This window comes from Lithobates pipiens, unplaced genomic scaffold (genome assembly GCF_037356315.1).
Source record: "Lithobates pipiens isolate NorthernLeopardFrog02 unplaced genomic scaffold, aLitPip1_a1.2 Scaffold_23, whole genome shotgun sequence".
In the NCBI taxonomy this organism is placed as follows: Eukaryota; Metazoa; Chordata; class Amphibia; order Anura; family Ranidae; genus Lithobates; species Lithobates pipiens.
Window position 1 is genome coordinate 178,072,270 of NW_027507785.1, and position 24,254 is coordinate 178,096,523.

General features: G+C 41.5%; 1 protein-coding gene across 2 annotated transcripts in view; it reads left to right on the forward strand.

Moving 5' to 3' along the window:
* CUNH1orf21 (chromosome unknown C1orf21 homolog) overlaps window positions 1-24,254 on the forward strand; it is a 166,534-nt gene that overhangs the window by 98,873 nt on the left and 43,407 nt on the right. For both annotated transcript variants that reach the window (XM_077452660.1, XM_077452658.1), the window contains exon 2: window positions 22,544-22,741. In XM_077452660.1, coding sequence (XP_077308786.1) covers window positions 22,648-22,741 — 94 coding nt within the window. In that variant the 5' untranslated portion in view covers window positions 22,544-22,647. The remainder of the gene's footprint in view (window positions 1-22,543; window positions 22,742-24,254) is intronic.

The window sequence follows — 24,254 nt, forward strand, 5'->3', positions numbered from 1 at the left end:
TTAAAGCAGAAATGGGCAAAAAAGCTATGAATCAGCATGCACGAGATCCTATAGGAAAAAACTAACAAAAGTATCGAAGACCTTAGGTTCTTAAAAGAGTGGTAAAAAAACATTAAAATCTAAGGTCCTAAAAGTGGGCAACATTCACATACACTTCAAAGTCTGTAAACAAAGTCTCTGCTTTATAAGATGTTAGGCTATATGTAGCGTACCCCATACCTTCTCAACAAACTTCTCCTGCATTGGTACAATATCTAATAGTCCTGGCCATCGTAGATTTAGAATCTGCAGATCAATTAGTCCTTTCTTTCTAAATAAATCTACCTTCTCCCAGTATTATTGCAAAGGGAGAGGCACTGAGACCATTCTTTGCACCTAAGTATGAATTTTTATTTAAGGCAATATAAAGGAAGAATGCTGCCTGTATCAACCTGTTCAATAAACCCATGGCCTAGTTGGCCTAGTTTTGCTATATTTGAAGCTATCTGGACTGTAACTGCCCATGTTGTTGTAACCTTTGAAGAACAGATCAGCAGTGAGCAGACAAGAAATTGTGCCTAGAGTTTTATTAATCTGAAATTTTTAGTTCTCCACTGAAGAAAAAGCAAAAGTAAACAAACATATTTAGCAATGCATGTTCATTTGCTGCTTGGACCTCAATGGCTTTTTCCAGAGCTATGAAGACATGATCACCTGCACATTGGTCCAGTCAAGATACATTTGCCACCATCAATGTTTCCAGTTTTGTATTAGGAAATCCAGATCTGCTCTATTTATTTTTATTACTGTGGATATTACATCTGATGTCCTGTTGTTTTTACGTTAATTGTTTTCATAAGGCGACTCGTTGATTTTATCAGTAGTTGACGCCGCTTTTTAAGATGGACCCACCAGAATCTTCACCAGACACATTTAGTGCCTTGCAAAATTAAAATGTTAGTCTAAAATGCTATGTTGACATTTGGCTCATACAACTACAGTCACTAAATGTCATAAATATCAAGGTAGATGTCGGCAAATGGGATGAAGTCTCTAACATCCATCAACTCATTTAGACACATGATAGTCAAATTTGAGTAAGAATTCAAATTTACATGTGTAGTATGTCAACGCTCTACTTTTGAACTGGCTACTACTAAAGAGGTTACAAAACTTTTCTCAGATTCCCACGTAACCAATTGTCCCCTTGATTCTGTTCCTTCAAAACTGCTATGGTCACCTATTCTATCCTATGCACCCTCACTCACATCCTTAATCTCTCCCTCTCTAGTGACACCTTCTCTTCCCCTCTAAAGCATGCACAGATCTCACGCATAGTTAAAAAGCCCTCACTGGACCTCACCAACCTGAACAACTTAAGACCCATCTCATTGCTCCCATTCACCTCTAAGCTTTTAGAATGCTTGGCCTACAATTGTCTTAGCTCCTACCTCATTGAAAATAACCTTCTTGACTCCTTATAGTCTGGCTTTCGCTCACAGCACTCCACAGAAACTGCCCTACTAAAACTTGGTAACAATCTACTAACTGCTAAAAACAATGGCCACTACTCTCTACTCCTACTACTTGACCTCTCTACAGCCTTTGATACTGTTGACCACCCGCTCCTTCTCAATAAACGTTGTTCTCTTGGCCTCCAAGATACGTCTCTATCCTGGTTCTCTTCCTACCTATAAGTGTTACCTACAACTCTGTCTACTCCTTTACTTTTCACCTTGTAGTGGTCCCCCAAGGCTCTGTTCTTGGACTCCTTCTTTTCTCTACCTATACCTCCATTGGTCACTTGATAACCTCCCTCGGCTTCCAATACCATCTCTACACTGATGACACCCAAATCTGTCTGTCTACTTCTCACCTCACTCCTTCAGTTTCCTCTCACATTACTAACGTACTAACTGACATATCAGTATGGATGTCCACCACTTTAAACAAATCTCTCTAAAACTGAGCTGATAATTGCATAGCAATTCACCCAGTGACAGTACATGTATTTTGGTTGTGTGTGAGCTGGGCAAAAAACAAATATTGGGCTACGTCCTGCACTGGTTGAATGTTTTTCATACCACATTTGACCACTAGACAGCATAGGAAATTCCTGTGATACTTTGTGTCATTTAGTGGCCAAATGTGGCATTTTCTGTTTTAAATTAATGAAATACATTCAGCCAGTGCAGGGAACAGCTTAATAACATTTGTCTTTTGCCCCATTTGCACAGAATAAATATGCATGTGCTTTCACTGGGTGATTTGATATGCAACAACAGTGAAGGCTGCTTGAACCCCCCCCCCCCATTGACTGTGAATGTAATTATATCATCGGGCTCTGGCTATAGAGCAAATTTTTCTTTGAGGTTATCACAGTGTATCAGTATTGATTGACACCTTGGCAGATGAGTCTGAAGTACAGCATTCATCATCTGAAAAGCATTAATGTAGATTTGAATTCACGAGTCGCAAGCAATACGATCAAAGGCCAGTATGCAGCAAAGACCATGATACACTGGCACATGTAAATATATTATATATATCTGTGTATGTATAATAATCTCTAACCACCTGCCCTAACCTATTCAGATAAAATGGGGAATTAAAAAGTGGGAGACCTTTTTAATTCTGAATCTTGTACGATGATGAGATCATTTGAAAACCCCTTTTTCAGAAAACTTGTGTAGCTGGAGGTTCCTCAGAAGGGTTTAGGCCCCTTTCACACAAAAAGGGTCCAATCTGGTCCACCTGTCCTCTTTTCTTCCCCCCCGATTGGACCCTCTATTCCCCTTTATGGGCAGTTGGATGTAAATGAACTTGTGTCTGTTTACACCCGGTTAATTCTGATCCAATAAAAAACAAACGGAAGGAGACCTGTCTGGCCTGATCTTATTGGAGGGTATCAGGTGTAAACGGACAGCTGGTTTGTTTACATCCGACTGCCTATATAGCAGAGCCCGTGTCCACTCCTAAAAAATGGAACAGACACGGACCTGGAATCCAGCCACTCAGCTCAGCGGGTGGATCCCCTGCTGAGGAAAACTGGATCCAGCCCGTGTAAAAGAAACCTTCTTTTTCACCTCCTGAAATCTTGGGTCTCCCTCTCCTTCTCCCCCCCCCCCCCCCCCATTTAGGAATTTCAGCTACTATATGACTATGCAGTGCTCACTTTACCTGTGTACATAAATTTATTATTTTGGCTATAGATTGGAATTAACATTATAGCAAATACTCTGGTGTTATGATTGATGTGATATGACATACTTGTACCTATTGTACTATTATATACATTATATTACCATAAGTATTGGGACACCTGCCTTTACATGCATATTAACTTTAATGGCATCATCCCAGTCTTAATTCATAGGGTTCAATACTGAGTTGGCCCACCATTTGCAGCTATAACAGCTTCAACTCTGGGAAAGCTGTCCACAAGGTTTAGGAGTGTGTCTATGTGTTGAACCCATCTTCCAAAAGTGCATTTGTGAGGTCAGGCACTGATGTGGATGAGAAGGCCTGGCTCACAGTCTTTACTCTAATTTATCCCAAAGGTGATCTATCGGGTTGAGGTCAGGACTCTGTGCGGGCCAGTCAAGTTCCTCCATCCCAAACTTGCTCATCCATATCTTTATGGACCTTGCTTTGTTCACTGGTCCAAATAAATTGGTGGAGGGAGGATTATGATGTGGGGTTCTTTTTCAGGGGTTGGGCTTGGCCCCTTAGTTCCAGTGAAGGGAACGCTTAAGGCATAAGCATATCAAGACATTTTAGACAATTTAATGCTCCCAACATTGTGGGAACAATTTGGGGATGGCCCCTCCATGTTCCAAAATGACTGCGCACCAGTGCAGAAACGAGGTCCATAAAGAAATGTATGAGCTAGTTTGGAGTGGTAGAATTTGACTGGCCTTTAGAGTCCTGGCCTCAATCCAATAGAACACCATTGGGATGAATTAGAGTGGAGACTGTGAGACAGCCCTTTTTGTCCACATCAGAGCCTGACCCCACAAATGCACTTCTGGAAGAATGGTCAAACATTCTCATAGACCAGTGATGGCGAACCTTGGCACCCCAGATGTTTTGGAACTACATTTCCCATGATGCTCAGCTACACTACAGAGTGCATGAGCATCATGGGAAATGTAGTTCCAAAACATCTGGGGTGCCAAGGTTCGCCATCACTGTCAGACACACTCCTAAACCATGTGTACAGCCTTCCCAGAAGAGTTGGAGCTGTTAGAGCTGCAAAGGATGGGCCAACTCAATATTAAACCGTTCGGACGAAGACTGGGATGCCATTAAAGTTTGTATGTGTAAATGCAGGCACCCCAATACTTTTTGGTAATATAGTGTATGTTGAATACAACTTTATTTCTAGAGAGTTCTTTGAATGTGGTACTCATTCATATATTTACAATTTTTATATATATATATATAAGTATATATTTACAATTATTGTACTATCAGGTTGTTAAAATCTCTGATTTGCTTGTTGGTAATAGTGGTGCGCAGACCTTTTATTGGTAATTCTAGCAGTCAGATGTACAGGCATAATTCAATTCCCCAAAGATATTTCCATAAAGATGCACGTTAATATTGTCTCAACCTGCTTTTTTTTTGGCTGTGTAGCTATCCTCTATGCTTTATTCATGTGAATTTTGTGCATTAGATAACAAATAACATTAAAAAGTCTCGGGGATTGCCTTTTCCATAAATTTCTTATGTCCCGTACACACGAACGGATTTTCCGACAACAAAACCGAAGGATGTTGGCTCAAATTTGTCTTGCATCCAAAAAAATGTTGGCCAAAAATTCCAAACGTGAGAACGCGGTGACGTACAACACATACGACGAGCAGAGAAAAATGAAGTTCAATAACCAGTGCGGCTCCTTCTGCATGATTCAGAGCATGCGTGAACTTTTGTGAGTCGGACTTGTGTACACACGATCTGACATTTTTCGACAACAAGTTTTGTTGTCGGAAAATCTGAGAACCATTTTTGGGTGTAAATTCCGAGAGCAAATGTTCGATGGAGCATACACACGGTCTGACTTTCCGACAACAAGCTCACATCGAACATTTCCCGTCGGAAAGTCCGACTACGTGTACGCGGCATTAGTCTGGCCAAATGATTTTGTTTAGGATGCAGGATAAAACCATAACCTATGACTGAACGGTATCTGCCTAGCTCCCAATGACGGCTTCTTCAGCTAGGTTTGCAGTGCATAGCCTTACTGTGGCTTGTTTTTCTTTGCTGTTACTACTGCAGTCTATTAGATCATTTTTATATGTTTAGCTACCCATCACAATATATGCATATACCCCGCTAATGTTGTTTTTTATTCCACTTCCGGGGATCTGCTGTATGTTGTATAGTGTTGCTGCGAACTATTCCTGAATTAGATGTTACCATAACAACATTTATTGGCAGAGACTGGGAGGCAGAATGTAAACTGATTTTTAGCTACCACGAGCTGCGTCACTGTGTAGGCTCATCAAAAGCAGCATGCAGAACATTACTATAAATGCGGAGACAACTGGGAGTTTTTAAGAGAACACATTAGCATATTGTAACTAAAAATAATTGTCGCCGATGATGTGAAACATTACAAATGTCAAGTTTTTGGTACCTTTTCAAAGCCTTGAAACCTTCTCATGGGGTTATCTACATTAACATGGAATATGTCCCCTGCTGTATGATAAAACATGTTGTCATTAGAAGACCATACGTGTTCTGTGCCTGAAATGTAAACGTTCATCACACACTCTGCATGTTAAAAATGATGTTGAACAAGGACTCTGCTCAAAGGTTAAAAGTACACAGTTGAATTAACCACTTGCTTACAGGACACTTTAACCCCCTTCCTGCCCAGGCCAATTTCCAGCTTTCAGTGCTGTCACTTTTTTGAAAGACAATTGCGCGGTCATGCTACACTGTACTTATGACATTTCTTTTCACACAGAGCTTTCTTTTGGTGGTATTTAATCACCATTGGGTTTTTATTTTTTGCTAAACAAACAAAAAAGACCGACATTTTTGAAAAAAAATAAGTTTTCATAGTTATAAAATTTTGCAAACAGGTAATTTTTTTCTCCTTCACTGATGGGCGCTGATATGCTGCACTGATGGGCGCTGATATGCTGCACTGATGGGCGCTGATAGGGCTGCACTGGTGGGCGCTGATAGGGCTGCACTGGTGGGCGCTGATAGGGCTGCACTGGTGGGCGCTGATGAGGCTGCACTGGTGGGCGCTGATGAGGCTGCACTGGTGGGCGCTGATGAGGCTGCACTGGTGGGCGCTGATGAGGCTGCACTGGTGGGCGCTGATGAGGCCGCACTGGTGGGCGCTGATGAGGCCGCACTGGTGTGCGCTGATGAGGCCGCACTGGTGTGCGCTGATGAGGCCGCACTGGTGTGCGCTGATGAGGCCGCACTGGTGTGCGCTGATGAGGCCGCACTGATGTGCGCTGATGAGGCCGCACTGGTGGGCGCTGATGAGGCTGAACTGGTGGGCACTGATCAAGATTCACTGATGAGGCTGCACTGATAAGTGGCACTGATGGACACTGGTAGGTGGCACTGATGATGAGGCACTGATGGGCACTAATGGGTGGCACTGGTGGACATTGGTAGGTGGCACTGGTGGGAACTGGTAGGTGGCACTGGTAGGCACTGCTTAGCAGCAGTTGGTGTCTGTGTGTGGAACGGATGTCCCGTTTACACAAGCTGGTAATCTGCTTTTTTTTTTTCTCCTCACATGTGCTTCTATAATTTCTGCCATGGCTGCAAAGCATAGCATTCCCATGATTAAGTCCTTGTGACGAAACATGTCGGGACGTGGTTATACCACAATCATTAACATGTGACGCTGCATCAGGAAGAGAGGCTCAGGGTTGCGGAGTTGGTGAGACTCAACTAAATTACTGCACACCTTGGGTCCACCATGTCCATCATACATCGGTACAATACTGCATGGAAATTGTTCTGCTGTGACACATTCATTTTGCCTACTTTTGATTTTATTAATGTGAGTGTAATGGTGGAAGAGTTTTTAAGTGTGGATTAAATTGTTTTGACATTATCACACTATTGAAGCATTTCTTATCATTTTATATGTGGAGAGATCCCTCGCATACATGATCGGTGATCGGAGAGTGTATTTATCCCGATTTATGTGGCTTAAAGCGTGTGTGCCAAACACAATAGTGTGAGACATTTCCTATTGATGAGTGTGGTATTATCTGAAAAGAGTGGGATCACGTACATGGAGGTGTGGTGGATGAATATAAGAACAACTCACTGGAATCATCACAGGGACTGTTTTTATATATATATATATATATATATATATATAAATAATTATAATTTTTTATTATAGAAATCTTTTTTTGGGGATTTTTCATTTCAGTTATATATACTTTTTTTCACTGAGTTGATAGTGGTTTAAAAAGATGTTTTAATGCCCCGTACACACGAGAGGGATTAAGTCTGACAGACTTCCGACGGAGTTCTAGCGGAGTTCCGCCGGAGTTCTGGCGGACTTTTCGACCGAACGGACTTGACCACACACCATCACACCAAACTCCGACGGAGTCGAACGTGATGACGTACGACTGGATTCGACGTAGGAAGTTCCTAGACAGTAGCCAATAGCTGCCCTAGCGTCGGTTTTAGTCCGTCGGAGTAGCACACACACGAGCGGATTTTTCGAAGGGGACCGGGTCCGGCGGAGTTCCGTCGGGAAAATTTAAAGCATGCTTCATTTCTAAAGTCCGTCAGACTTTAGCTTCGCTAAAGTCCGTTGCAGCCCACACACGATCGGATAGTCCGCCGGACTCAGTCCGTCGGAGTTTGGATGTCGAAAAGTCCGCTCGTGTGTACGGGGCATTACACTTGTCACAAGGGTGTTTTATTTAGGTATAACATATGTTATGTTTATATTTATGTATCAGTTCTTTGATATATGCTGACACATTGGATATAGAGAGGGAATACACGTTTTTTATTAGTTTAATGTAGCGCTACAATTTTTTTCACTATATTATTGTTTAGAGATTTAAATACTATTCACAAAGCATAGCATTGGCGCAGTGGCATGTACACACCTCTAGACACTGCCTTTTTTGCTGTTTTTGAGCTTTGGGTCTGGTATGGATTTTTAGGGGAAACCGCACTCCAAAAAAAAACAAAAAAAAACAAAAAAAAGGTGTGAGGTCCCCGTCAAAATCCATATAAGACCCTTATCTGAGCATGCAGCCTGGCAGGTGCGGAAGGGGGGGGTTAGCGAGCACCCCCCCACACCATACCAGGCCACATGGGAGCCCCCTGTTAAAGGGGGGCTTCCAGATTCCGATAAGCCCCCTGTCCGCAGACCCCCCCACAACCACCACCCAGGGTTGTCGGGAAGAGGCTCTTGTCCCCATCAACATGAAGACTAGGTGCTTTGGGACGGGGGGCGCAGAGCCCCCCTGCCCTAAAGCACCCACCCCCCCCCCATATTGAGGGCATGGGGCCTGGTATAGTGCAGGAGAGGAGCGCTCTCATCACCCCCCCCCATTCTTGACCTGCCGGGCTGCATGCTCGCATAAAGGTCTTGTATGGATTTTGAGGGGACTCCATGCTGCTTTTTTTTTTTTTTTTCTTTTTGCGTGGGGTTTGCCCTCAAAGTCCATACCAGACCGAAGGGTCTGGTGTGGTCTGGGGGGGGGGGGGGAGAATACGCCTTTTTTTTTTTTTTCTTTGATGAGGGGTTACCCTTCAAGATCCTCAGAGCACCTCAGAGTCTGCATCACGATGATCTGACTTTGATGCGACTACTATTCAAATCAATGGTCTGAAAGCTGGATCAATTAATCAGGGTGGCACAGTGGTGTAGTGGTTAGCACTCTCACCTAGCAGTAAGAAGGGTTGCTGGTTCAAATCCCAACCATGACACTACCTGCCTGGAGTTTGCATGTTCTCCCTGTGCCTGCGTGGGTTTCCTCCGGGCACTCCGGTTTCCTCCCACAATCCAAAGACATGCAGGTAGGTAAATTGACTTCTGTTCAAAATTGACCCTAGGATATGAATGGGGACCTTGGATTGTGGGCTCCTTGAGGGTAGGGACCAACATGAGTGTGCAATGTACAGGGATGGGGACAATTGTAGACAATCACTCAGGTTGAACTGGATGGACTGATGTCTTTATTCAACCTAACTAACTATGAAACTATGAATTAAGATTGTTCTCATAGGGAACCATTGATTATGACATGTCAAAAAAACACTTTGCGCGCATTTCTGAAGACCAGCGTTACAGTTGTAAAAACTTCTGACGCTGCTAAACGCTGGTCTTCAGAAATGCGCTGACCATGGGTTTTTTTTGCAGCTGGAAATCGCCTATGCCACTTACAGCTCCTAAAAGCCTATGTGTGCATGGACACATAGGGGGTTATTTACTAAAGGAAAATCCACTTTGCACTGAAAGTGCACTTGGAAGTGCAGTCACTGTGGATCCTTGGGGGACATGCAAGGAAAATAAAAACAGCATTTTAGCTTGCACATGATTGGATGAAAAAATCAGCAGTGCTTCCACTTATTTCAGGTCTACCCCTTAGATTTAGATCGACTACACTTCCAAGTGCACTGAAAGTGCAAAGTGGATTTGCCTTTCGTAAATAACCCCCATAGATTAATGTGGAGAGGCATTTTTGACCACTTCAGCACTGGAAGGATTTACTCCCTTAGCCCCTTCCCGACCAGCTGCCGCAGTTATACTACGGCAGGTTGGCACTGCTGCACAAGCCGTTATAGCGATACGTCGGCTCTGTAAAATGCTGTAGTAGGCGTGCCCGCAGTGTGTCCCCTGAGCTGATGCTCGTGCCAGAGCAAGAACCGGGATCTGTGTGTGTAAACACACAGATCCTGGTTCTGTCAGGGGAGAGGAGACGGATCGTGTGTTCCTACTAAGTAGGAACAATGATCTGCCTCCTCTAGTCAGCCACCCACCCCCCAAAGTTAGAAACACACCTAGGGAACACAGTTAACCCCTTGATCGTCCCCTAGTGTTAACCCCTTCCCTGTCAGTGACATTTATACAGTAATCAGTGGCTTTTTAGCTCTGATCGCTGTATGAATGTTACTGGTCCCAAAAAAGTGTCATAAGCGTCCGATCGGTCCGTCGCAATATTGCAGTCCCGATAAAAATCACAGATCACTGCCATTACTGATAAAAAAATAAGAATAAATAAATAATAAAAATGCCAAAAGTCTATCTCCTATTTTGTCGATGCTATAACTTTTGTGCAAACCAAGTAATATATGCTTATTGCGATTTTTTTTTTTTTTTTTTTTTTTTTTTTTTTTTAGTTTTTTACCAAAAATATGTTAAAGAATACATATTGCCGAAACTGATGAAGACATTTTTGGGGATATTTATTATAGCAAAAAGTACAAAATATTGTTTTTTTTTTTTGGTTTTTTTTCAAAATTGTTGCTCTTTTTTTTAGCACAAAAAAGAAAAAACGCAGAAGTAATCAAATACCACCATAAGAAAGCTATATTTGAGGGGAAAAAAAGGACATAAATTTTGTTTGGGTACAGAGTCGCACAACCGCGCAATTGTCAGTTAAAGCGACGCAGTGCTGTATTGCAAAAAATGGCCTGGTCAGGAAGGTGGCAAATCCTTCCGGGGTGACGTGGTTAATGACTAGGCAATTTTTTGTGATATGACACTATGTCGCTCCAACTGACGATTGTGTGGTTGTGTGACTTTCATACCCATACAAAACTGATGTCTTTTTTTCCCCCCCCCCACAAATACAGCTTTCTTTTTGTGGTATTTGATCACCTCTGTGTTTTTTTTATTTTTTGTGCTATGAACAAAAAAAAATTCAATTTTGAAAAAAAGTAAAAAAAATTTTTGCTAAAATACATATCCCAAAAAAACAAACAAAAAAAAAACAAATTTCTTCACCAGGTTAGGCCAATATGTATTTTTCTACATATTTTTGGTAAAAAAAAAATCGCAATAAGCGTATATTGATTTGCGCAAAAGTTCGTGTCTACAAAATAGTGAATAAATAGTGATTTTTAGTGGGACTGTGACATTGCGGCGGATAGATTGGACACTTTTGACACTTTTTTGGACCAGTGACATCTATACAGTGATCAGTGCTATAAAAATTCACTGCTTGTTGTATAAATGACAGTGGTAGGGAAGGGCTTAAGTGTGTTCCCTGGGAGGTGTTTCTAACTATGGGGGGAGTGGACTGACTGGGAGTACAGAGAAATTGCTGTTCCTAATCACTAGGAACAGACTATCTCTCTCTACTCCCCTGACAAAATAGCCATTCTGGCTCTCTGTGGAGCGATTGTGGGTGGACAGTGGACATCACGGGTGCCGGCCATGCGCATTGGCTCCAGCATCGTGCTGCAGGTGCATGCCTGCCCACTGTATCTATTACATGAAGCACCGTACCAGTACTGCTACAGTATAACTGTGGCGTCTGGTCGGCAAGTTCCACCTATTTAAAAGTCAGCAGCTACAAAATGTGTAGCTGCTGACTTTTAATAATCAGACACTCATCTGTCACACAGTCCAGCGATGCGGGTGTACGAAGCCCCACTCCTCACCCCCTCCTCTCGGCGGCGCCAGCATTCTCACTGTGGGCCCCGGGCTGTGGCTTCACAGCCAGGCGCACGCCGCATAATATTATACCCAAAAACTGGTAAACGTGTTACCAAAATTGATCCAAAAATATTAATTGTGAATTACTGCTGAAACGAATTATGAATTCATACTGCAACAATACAAAACGTACCAAAAAAGAATTGTATCATAAATTAAATAAAGTGACATATTTCTAAACAGTCCAAATGAATGATAATTCCAAAAGTTATAAATATCAGAAAAAAGTCTTTATATATCCATGATTATTTATAAAGTGACTTCCACACAAACTGATACGTGAAAAACAAAGAGCCTCCACCACATGAACACACTGCCGCTTAGCGGAACCCCGTGGTCCCTTATTACAGGGGACCACACTGCGCGGATGGCTATAACCCCAGCCTGGGATAATAATGGCTCACAGGAACCTGATACCAGGAAATATCCACAACTCAAACAGTAATCCACAGGATCAAATGTATGGCAGGTAACCCAAAAAGCAAGTAGACTCACATGGCTTAAAAACCCTTAAACATTTATTAAGTAAAATTAGCCAAATCAACACTTACAATAGAAGAAAAAACAGTCAGCATAACGCAAGCCAGCCGGCCGCGCAACCATCCAGTAGCTTCCGGGACTAGGCGTATAGTGGTGACGTCAGTACGTCGCTCCTCCTCCCTAAGTGTTTCGTCATCAACAGGACGTCGTCAGCGTGCCCCGTGGTTGGACTAGATGGACTTGTGTCTTTTTTCAACTTGACTATGTAAGTACCCTAATAGTAAAAGTCAGCAGCTACAGTGTTTTGAAGCTGCTGACTTTTAATTTTTGGGGGATGGGGGCGGAACTTCTCTTTGAATAAAAGGTTTACCAACCCAACTCTGTTATGGTATCACTGATCCCTAGTTCTAAAAAGTACACAATAACTATAGTCTAGTGGTAATTGCAATGACCGTTACTAAAAATAGCACAGTAATATTTTTCTCCCGGGAATTGATCTGCTATTGTGAGATCAGGAAGAGTTCCCTTTTGCCATTTATACTACTGAATTGGCTCAGTAGTTGGGCAGGTTTTGCTTTACCATCTCATGGGCCGAACTGTCGAGTCTGAAAGGTTAAACTTGATGGACATGTCTTTTTCTACAGCTTAGTCAACTAGCTGGCATGAGTTGTCCGTGTTGTCTTTTTATTGTGGGATACTTGATTGGCAGTCAGTATTTCCAGTTGTCCTATTTCTACAGCTTTCGTTCATGGTTAGCTAACCCTGTCATTCCATATATTAATTAGATTCAGGAAACTAAGCTACAGGCAGAAAAGGAAAACCACGGAGGCAGCATTATCCCCACGTGTAAGTATATATATATATATATGTTTATACATATTGAGTGCTAGAAATAAAAAACGAAACTAAAATAATACCTTGAACAATATAAATTTTCATGAACAATGTTTTCAAGTGTTTCAGTAGCTAAACTTCTAATAATATTAAACCCAAAAGCAAAAATTGATTATATTGCAGTTTACCAATTTTTAGAAGTGATGGCCGCATTAGTTTCCTTGTTTTAGGCTTTCTTTCTTCGTTTTTTCATCTGGTAATCCAGCCAGCAAGTCTGTTTTTCGCAGCACAAACTCTTCTGCAGAATCAGTATACAGTAACAAACCACTTAACACTGGCGGGGGTGTTTTTGAAATGATTAGCTTTTATTCATGTAAAACTTTTATCCCAAAAGGAAAAAAAAATGTTTGCTGTAACTAATTACAAAGTGTGCGGCTTCAATTTGTTAGTGCATCTAAACCTGCTAATACATTTAACACTACCCTCCCCCCAAAGTGTTAGTGCTGCTGTCTGCTGTGCCTCCTGTCCTCATTCCTCCAGAGTTGTCTCGCTAATACAGGTATGTTACTGGCCAGATCACCAGGTGAAAGCAGAGGGGAAAAAGCTAAGCAAGGAAAACTGAAGCAGCCACCACATCCAATGATTGGTAAGCTGCAATTAATACATTCTCTCACCTCGACTATGGCAACTACCTTTACACAGGCTATCTCCCCTTCAGTCCATCATGAATGCTGCTGCTAGACTCGTCCACCTTACCAACCATTCATTGTCTAGTATCCCCCTTTGCCAATTCCTCCACTGGCTTCCAATCACCAAATGAATACAATTCAAAGTACTAACAACAACTTACAAAGCTGTCCACAACTCTGCTTCCAGCTACATCACTAACCTAGGACCAAAATATCAACCAAACTGCTCTCTCTTTGATCCTCCCAAGATCTTCTGCTCTCTAGCTCCCTTGTCATCTCCTCCAATGCTCGCCTTTAGGACTTCTCCCATCCCTTGGAGCTCCCTACCCCAATCAGCCTGACTATCTCGTAATCTATCCATCTGAAAACCCTTCTTTTTAAAGAAGCCTATCCTGCTTTTAACTAATATACTGTGTTTTTACTTTATTCATCAGCTCATCTCCTTTTGTATCACTTGACCCTCCTCCTTCGATTGTAAGCTCTAACGAGCAGGGTCCTCTGATTCCTTTTGTACCAAATTGTATTATAACTGTGATTCTAAATGGGGGGGGGGGGGGGTTCTGTGGGACTTTATATGGGGAGATGACGTTGTCATCAGCCTCCATCCATATTGAAATATATTATAACTGTAATTTTGTAAAGAGCTGCACAAACTATTGGCGCTATATAAATCCTGTATTATAATAATAATACCACTTTCAGCTGGTTAAGATATTTAAATATTTGTAGTGCAAGGGCCTGCCTGATTGCATACAGTTTTGAGAGGTTTTAGATTTGACCTCATATTATAGGGTTTTGGTAAATCTAAAGGAAATTTGTGCAAGAAAATGTATAAAAATGTTATAGTGTAGCCAGCTTTAGACATCAGTTTAGCCCCAATTCCTGCACCTTCAAACTCCAGATCAGTCTAAAGCTTGCTACACACTGTACAATTTTAATACAATTTTCTTGTACAACTTTCCTTTAGATTTACCAAAACCATATAATATGGAGGTCAAAGCTAAACACTTTCAAATTGTATGCAAACAGGCAGGCCCTTGCACTGCATAGTTCAAGGTACAGCTAAAAGAACTTGAGCAAAAAAAAATTCTATAACGTGTATCCATTTTTAATTTCTGTGCCCTCAGATCTCAAATAATCTCCAATTCATACACCTTTTAGACCTCAGATCAGCCCGATTCCTGCACCTTCAGACCTCAGATCAGCCCCGATTCCTGCACCTTCAGACCTCAGATCAGCCCCGATTCCTGCACCTTCAGACCTCAGATCAGCCCGATTCCTGCACCTTCAGACCTCAGATCAGCCCGATTCCTGCACCTTCAGACCTCAGATCAGCCCTGATTCCTGCACCTTCAGACCTCAGATCAGCCCCGATTCCTGCACCTTCAGACCTCAGATCAGCCCCGATTCCTGCACCTTCAGACCTCAGATCTGCCCCGATTCCTGCACCTTCAGACCTCAGATCAGTCCGATTCCTGCACCTTCAGACCTCAGATCAGCCCCGATTCCTGCACCTTCAGACCTCAGATCTGCCCCGATTCCTGCACCTTCAGACCTCAGATCTGCCCCGATTCCTGCACCTTCAGACCTCAGATCTGCCCCGATTCCTGCACCTTTTAGACCTCAGATCAGCCCGATTCCTGCACCTTCAGACCTCAGATCAGCCCCGATTCCTGCACCTTCAGACCTCAGATCTGCCCCGATTCCTGCACCTTTTAGACCTCAGATCAGCCCGATTCCTGCACCTTCAGACCTCAGATCTGCCCCGATTCCTGCACCTTCAGACCTCAGATCTGCCCCGATTCCTGCACCTTCAGACCTCAGATCTGCCCCGATTCCTGCACCTTCAGACCTCAGATCTGCCCCGATTCCTGCACCTTCAGACCTCAGATCTGCCCCGATTCCTGCACCTTCAGACCTCAGATCGACCCCAATTCCTGTACCTTCAGACCTCAGATCAGCCACGATTCCTGCACATCCAAACTTACAATCAGCCCAAACTCCTGCAATTTCAAACTTACAATCAGGCCAAACTCCTGCAACTTCAAACCTCAGATCAGACCTGCATTCAATACCTGCAAAATCTGAATTAAATTTCATCCGATGAAAAATCTGCCGATTTTCTGGTCGTTAGTATGCCTGCTTTTGACAGCCAATTATGAATTTTTGGCAGACAAAAACTGTATGTGCAGGCACCAAAATTTTTGTCTGATGTGACCTCAACGCTCGATTTTCATTTCATTAGTATGGTTTTCTGCCCAAAAAAAATCTGAAGAGCAAGACTAGTCATGCTCAGAAATGAAAGAACACATACAAAACAATTCAACACCTTTACGTCACTTCTGACGTTGAATTCTGTCGTCTGAAAATTCTGATGGTTAGTACCCTCTTCATTTTCGATTTGAGACTAGCATCCAACAAAAAACTGACGAAAATTCATCCAATAATCTGACCGTGTGTACAAGGCTTTAGATCTCGGATTAGCCCCATCAGACCTCTGATCAGCCTCAAATCGGCCCCAATGCCAGCACCATCAAACCTCAGATCAGCCCCAATGCCTGCATCGTTAAGCCTCGTACACACAGTACGATTGTTGGCAGGGGATTGTCTGTTGACAGACTGTTGTCCTAAAATCTTACCATTAGTACGCTCCTTTTGACAATTGTTGTCCAACTTTCGGCCAACACATGTTGGATGACAGGCTAGTAAATTTTCGGCGGTTTGACATCAGATTTTCGTATGGTCAGTACACAAATCCGTCACACAAGTCAAAAGTACAAACACGCATGCTCGGAATCAGTGCTCACCAAACATGAAATTAGCAGAAGGGGCTCAAAGGGTGGCGCTCAAGGGCTGAAATTCCTTGTAGTACGTCACTATGTTCGGGCTTGTGGCACAACAATTGTGTACCGCTAGTATGCAAGACAAGACAAAACAAGATCCTGGCATATGCCATTTTGACAAAAATTTGACGCTCAAGGTGGCCAACAATCGTACCGTGTGTACGAAGCTTTAGACCCCATACACACTATTAGATTTTCTGTAGATTTTTGTCTTCAGATTTACCAAAACCATATAATGAGGTCAAACCTTTAGAGTTTCAATGTGTATGCAATTAGGCATGCCCTTGCACTACATGGTGTTTAGGCCTGGCCTACATAGCTGGAGAACCATATACAGTTTTTTTATGTTATGCCTGATGGTACTACTCTACTAAGTTACAAAAACCCCCGGCACAACAAAACTTTTGGTCTCCAACTTTTTATTTTTTTTCTATCATATTCTACCATTACAAATGTACACATATACAAGAAAAAGGACAAGTAAAGAAATAATTAAAAAATATAAAAATAAACTGAATGCAGAATATCAGTTGCGTAATAAATAATTTTTTCAATATTTACAAATTTTGTATTAATGTTGCGTCAACGGCTATTATGTATTTTTTTTTTGTACAGGCCACCTCTACTAATGCCGCGTACACACGACCACACTTTTCGAAGGACTAGGTCTGACGGAATGAATCCGTCGGATATTACAATCGTGTATGGGTTCCAGCTGACTTTTTTTTCCCCAAGTGTCCGACGGACCTAGAAATAAAACATGTTTTAAATCTTTCTTACTTGAGTCCGGTCGAAAAATCCTTTCGTCTGTAGATGGACAAAAACCAATGCTAGGGCAGCTATTGGCTACTGGCTATGAACTTCCTTATTCTAGCCCGGTCGTACGTCATCACGTTTAAATCTGTCGGACTTTGGTGTGCTTGTGCATTCATTTGGAAAATCCGTCAAAGTCCGGTCCTGTATACGCGGCATAAGGGATTGATAACTTGAGTACAGTGCCTTGCAAAAGTTTTCACCCCCCTTGGCATTTTTTGTGTTTTGTTGCTTCACAACCTGGAATTAACATGGATTGTTTCAGGATTTGCATCATTTAATTTATAGAACATGCCCACAAATTTGAAGATTTTTTTTGAAATTTTTTTTTATTGTGAAGCAAACAACAAATGGTGTGATAAATAGTGCATAAATATTCACCCCCTAAAGTCAATACTTCGTAGAGCCACCTTTTGCGGCTATCACAGCTCCAAGTCGCTTTGGATAAGTCTCTATGAGCTTGACACATCTTACCACTGGGATGTTTGTCCATTCCTCCTTGCAAAACTGCCCCATCTCCTTCAAGTTGGATGGTTTGCACTTGTGGATAGCAATATTTAAGTCTGACCACAGATTTTCTATTGGATTGAGGTCTGGGCTTTGACTATGCCATTCCAACACATTTACACGCCCTTAAACCACTCAAGTGTTACTTTAGCAGTGCGTTTGGGGTTATTGTCCTGCTGGAAGGTGAACCTCCATCCTAGCCTCAAATCACACACAGTGGTACAGGTTTTGCTCAAGAATATCCCTGTATTTAGCACCATCCATCTTTCCCTCAACTCTGACCAGTTTCCCAGTCCCGACTGCTGAAAAACATCCCCACAGCATAATGCATAAAGGTGTTCTTTGGGTGATGTGTTGGGTTTGTGGCAGACATAGCATTTTCTTTAGCCAAAAAGTTCAATTGTAATCTCATCAGACCAGAGCACCTTCCTCCATACATTTTGGGAGTCTCCCACATGCCTTTTCGCAAATGCAAAACGTGCCATTTTGTTTTTTTTCTGAAAGTAATGGCTTTCTTCTGGCCACTGTGCCATAAAGCCCAACTCTATGGAGCATACGACTTATTGTCATCCTATGTGCAGATACTCCAGTCTCTGCTGTGGAACTCTGCAGCTCCTCCAGGGTTACCTTAGGTCTCTGTGCTGCCTCTCTGATTAATGCCCTCCTTGCACTGCCCGTGAGTTTTGGTGTGCGGCCGTCTCTTGGCAGGTTTGCTGTTGTGCCATGTTCTTTACATTTGGTTATGATAGATTTGATTGTGGTCCTAGGGATCATCAAAGATTTGCATATTTTTTTTTATAACCTAACCCTGACTTGGTCTTCATGGCAGTGTTTGGTGGTGCCTCTTGCTTAGGTGTTTCAGCCTCTGGGGCCTTTCAAAAAGGTGTGTATATGTAATGACAGATCATGTGACACTTAGAGTGCACAAAGGTGGACATTATTTCACTAATTATGTGACTTCTGAAGGTAATTGGTTGCTCCAGAGCTTTTTATAGGCTTCATAACAAAGGGGGTGAATACATGCGCACGTGTCAATTATCAGTTTTTTATTTCTGAAAAATAGTTTTATGTACATATTTTTATAATTTTACTTCACCAACTTAGACTATTGTGTTCTGATCCATCACATATAACTCAGATTAAAAAACATGGAACTAAAGGCTGTAATGTAACAAAATAGGTAGGTAAAAGGCCAAGGGGGTGAATACTTTTGCAAGGCACTGTATATGCACATATCTTACCAAAATATTTAATGAAGTATCCTACTGTTGCAGTTACTTTTGCACAAGTTTATTTAGATGATGCTTCCGCACTGCACAATGTTCTGAGTGGGTTCTTTTATTTGTGTTATCAAAAAGTAAAAAATATTTCTAATCATCAGTTATATCGATCTTCTCTATTTGGCTAGAATATATTGGATAAATGGATGTGAACAGTCAAGTCAGCTTCCTTCATTTGAGCAGACTCTTATGTGAACTGTCTAAAACGCAATGGATGTAGCAAGCAAGTCAGCAATTCCAGGCCATTACTTTTTTATCTGCCTTTTTTATTTTTTATTTATTACGCATGTAATGTAGTGGACTTGGGAATGTAAACAGTCGTACAGCTCCTTGCCGGCATTTATGTGAGTTCCTTTGCCAAATATACAGCATGCCGTAACACAGGGTCACTTTTAAATGTAGTCTGCAGCAGAGATATCTTAGGGGATGTAAGACCTGTCCAAATGAACATTGGAATTCTGCCAATCTTACAAACCAATGAAATCCCTTTTATCTGCAACTGATTTTCCTTTTTCTTAGAAAATTATATTTTGAATGGTTTTGTAGAATGCTTTAATATTTTTGTGTAGTAAAGTCATCTAAAAAGCTTTGTGATTGGCTTTGATGGCTTATACTGGAAGAAGGGATAAATGTCTCACCTCACAAAGAAAGAGGTTGTTTAAAAAGGAAACTACTAGGAACGTGCCGCTAATACAGCCAATCCAATTGATTCAAGTGAAACTGTAGCCAAAACATTTTTCTATGTTTTAGATATTTGGGGACAGGGATGGCTCCAGACAAATTATTTTGGGGGTGCAATGAGGGTGCTAAATGGGTGTGGTCAAAAGTGGGCATGGCCAACAGTGGGTATTTTTTCATGGATTATCCCAATGTATAAACAAAATAGGGCCTTGGAGCACACTAAAAAGATTGTTGGAGTAAAATAAGACCAAATGGACAGTGATACGCCCTACACAAGTGCCAGTGTCAGTAATAGCCCCAGCAAATGCAAACGCCAGAACGGCATAAATAACCCCTGGAATTGAACAAAACTAAAATAAATCCTCAGCCTAGCACAATTAGACTCCAGCACAGCACAACACTTAACCATCAGCATGGCAAAATAATATACCCACAGCACTGCACAACAATTAAGTTCCAACAATGCACAATAATAAACCCCTTAGCATGGCACAACAACTAACTTTCAGCAAGGCACAGTAATAAACTCCAGCACGGATAGTAACTCTCAGCACTGCAATAAACCCAAGGATTGTGCATTATTATCCCCAGAACTACACAATGATTAACCTCCAGGAGTATAGTCAGTGTGCCCCCTTCAGTATGTAGTGGAGTAGTATGTAGTGGGGGGCAGTGAGCAGTATGTAGTGGGCCAGTGAGCAGTATGCAGTGGGGGCAGTGAGAATTATATAATGGGGGTAGTTTGTAGTGGGGCAGTGAGCAGTATGAACTTGGGGCAGTATGAACTTGGGGCAGTATGCAGTGGGGGCAGTATGTAGTGATTGCAGTACATAGTGGGGGGCAGTGAGTAGTATGTATTTGGGGGCAATATTAAGTGCCGTCAGCGTGCAGTGTCACCCCTGAGAACAGATCCTAGCTGTTTGTGTGCAGGGTAGGAAGCTGAAGCAATAAATATGGAGGGAATTCCTGTAAAGAGCTTTTCGGCACTTAGTTCCTAACTTCATGGCTGAAGACAGACACCTGGAATTGCAATCTCAGCTCCTCCTCCCAGACCAGTCCAGTGCATTTTCAGCGAAAGAGCGCCAATGTGTGTCGGCCAAACATCAGCTCAATTGTTCTGGAACAATCTAATATTCTACCGCATATGAGAGTCCATACAGGCGGCCAGTCCTAGGAGGCTAATTGCTGGGCACTGCAGTCAGAGACAAAGTCTGAGGCAGCTCTCGCCAGACCCCCTTACATACCGATAGGGCAGAGGACTACCTATAGCATATGGGTGTCCGTGGTCAAAACTATGGGGGTGCTAGCAATATTTTTTGGGGGGGCTATAGCACACCTCATACACCCACCTGGCGCCGCCAATGTTTGGGTAAAAATTAAAACCCCTGCTTGATTTTTACTGCTGTCTTTGACCCTGTTGGGGATATTTTTCCTCATTTCCTGTCCAAGTGTTGGTCTTAAGCAAGGCAGAGATGGACAGAGCCACCAGAAAATGTTTTTTATAAAGGTGTTAGTGTTAACAACATCCTGGAACTAACCAAACTCCCTGCGCCTTTCAGAATTGACATGCGTCACATTAAATAAACAGACACCAGTTTCTAGAAAACTGCCGCAAATTCCCACCAATTGTAAACTTGTGGTAGGGGATGTGAGTTGTCAGTAGACAGCTAACAAGCCTTCCCCTCTGCTAGTGCAGTGATTACACTACATGAGCAGAGCCTGCAGCGTTAACGACATACCTCGTCCCTCCTCTCTAAACAGAGCAGGGGCGACAGAGTTCGGAGCATTAAGCTCCAGCTCAATTCTCTTTGCTGTTGTCACACACGTCAGAGCAGAGAACTGATTGCTTCTTATTGAGATGTGTCAATAAGCTAGAGTGCACCAAGGGATGACCTGGCCTTTTGTTTTAATTAGGCTGAACACAGCAGGGTGGTCTCAGAAGGGGTCCACTGTGCTCTTGCCTTAGGCCTACCCAAAAAGCCAAAGTTATCAAATACAGACGGATGCTGCTTTTGCCCTAGTGTTGGTAGTTTGTCACATTAGATGTCCAAGCATTTCTCGTAGCGGTGTAAAATTGTTTTTTTGCTGTTATATGTGTTTTGTAAATGGCAAAGTCACTTATATTGGTTTACCAAACACAACTTAATTTAAAAAGAATTATGTATCAAATTGCCAGCAACAGTAAGTTTTGACACAGGTTCTACTTCATGTAAATGTAAGACTTGTTTTCAGGAGGATTTTAATTTAGTATTGGTGGCTGCCTATTTTTTATACATATACCATGTAATTATATTATACGGTACATACAAATACCATGTAAACTAGACTCTGAGGTCTTCTTCACACCAGACAAATTGCTATGCCTTGTGCGTCATTTCTGACTAAGTAAGTAAAGCGAAGTATTAAAATTGACTTGAACTCAGAACTTCTAGAAATGTTAACTGTACCTAAGCAGTATCCTGAATGTACCTTTTGTCTCAAGTTCCTCATGTTAAAATAGATTGAGTCCTGGTATATATGCATCAGCTGCAAACTCATTTGAATTGCTAATGTTTAAATGTTTTTCTGCTTTAAAGTATTTATATATATATATATATATATATATATATATATATATATATATATATATATATATATATATATATATATATATATATATATATATATATATAAATATAAATTAAAATAATATTTAATTAAAAGTGTTTCCTTGAATAATGGTGCTTTTTGTCTAAATGGATCTTACCTTTCCCACAGGTTCAGCAATGGTGGATACAACTTCCTGTTCATGGCACAACTTGAAAAGTTTCCGCTAGAAATGTTTTTTTTCAATCAGTCAGTCAGGACCTGACTGGATAAATATGGGATGTGCCTCAGCTAAGCATGTATCTACAGTACAGAATGAAGAGGATACACAAAACGGCAAGAACTATCAAAATGGAGATGCCTTTTGTGGTAAGTTTCTTTCCACATAAAGGTGAACTAATTCACATCATAAGCCTTAGACCATGTACACATGATCAGAATTTCCGACAACAACTGTTTGACGTGATGTTGTTTTCGGAAATTCCAACTGTGTGTAGGCTCCATCGGACGTTTTCTGTCAGAATTTCCAACAACAAAAATTTGAGAGCTGGATCTCAAACTTTGCAACAACAAAATCCGTTGTAAATTCCAAGCGTGTGTACACAATTACGACGCACAAAAGTCTGCGCATGCTCGGAATCAAGCAGTAGAGATGCATTTCATTTGAACTGCATTCTTCTTGGCTCACCATACGTGTTGTACGTCAACGCGTTCTTGCCGATCTGAATTTTCGAAAACATTTGTGCGACCGTGTGTACGCAAGACACGTTTCAGCCAACATCCGTTGGAAATAAATCCACGGTTGTCGGAAATTCCTATCGTGTGTACACGGCATTAAAGGGGATTTCAATACAAGTCAATAGTATTGTTTATTGGCATGTCCAAGTCTGCTTTTACTAGTGGGATTATAGGAACAGCAAGTTATGGCAAACCAACTCATGCTTAGCTATTGTTAACCACAGACTTTACCTAGTTTCTGGGATTTCCAAGATAATACAACACACAGATCTGCTCTGGATCTACCAAGGGGGCATCCTTGTTAGATGCATAAGTTGCCTCAAATTGCACCTCTCAAATAAAAGGGAAGTGTCCTTGCTCCTTGTATATGATATTACTAGATTTTACAAAGACATAATATTACATAAAGTATACTGGCAATGCTGTGGAGAATTTATTAAATTTTTTTCTCCTTGAGATCTACATAGTGACATTGCTGGGCTTTGAAAACCAGGACACGTATCCATGAGATCTGCCAGCTGCTCTGATTCTCCGAAAAGTGACTATTGCTCTTTTAAATGCATACAAGTTCTAGCCCTAAATATACTCCTTTTCTGGTTTCTCCTTATTATTCTTTCTTCCCCATTTCCTAATTTTGTGTATATGTATGTGTGTGTGTGTATATATGTGTATATATATATATATATATATATATATATATATATATATATATATATATATATATATATATATATATATATATATATACAATTTTTTTATAGCTTATATATGTATGCAGTGTGTATATAAATATATTTTCTGCTTATAAATATAATTTGTAACTGTCATTTGGGGTTATTCTTGATAGCAGAATTCAATTGCTTTGACTCTGCAGAGACTATACAGATTGTGGGATTCTAGTTTCACCTGATTTATTGCTGTGGTTAGCATCTTCTTGTCTTGTCCAACCGGATTCAAAGTGGTCAAAATGTTGAGTGACTCATAAAGACACGTTTGTTAAGCAATCTTGTACATAATGCAATTTAATTTATAAAATAAGAACCCCACTAGGAATCCGTGTTTTGTAATTATCCTATGGTTTCTATGTAGAAGGTAGGATATTATATTGCTTGTTAACTATGGTTTGGGTTATCTTGGGAAGGGC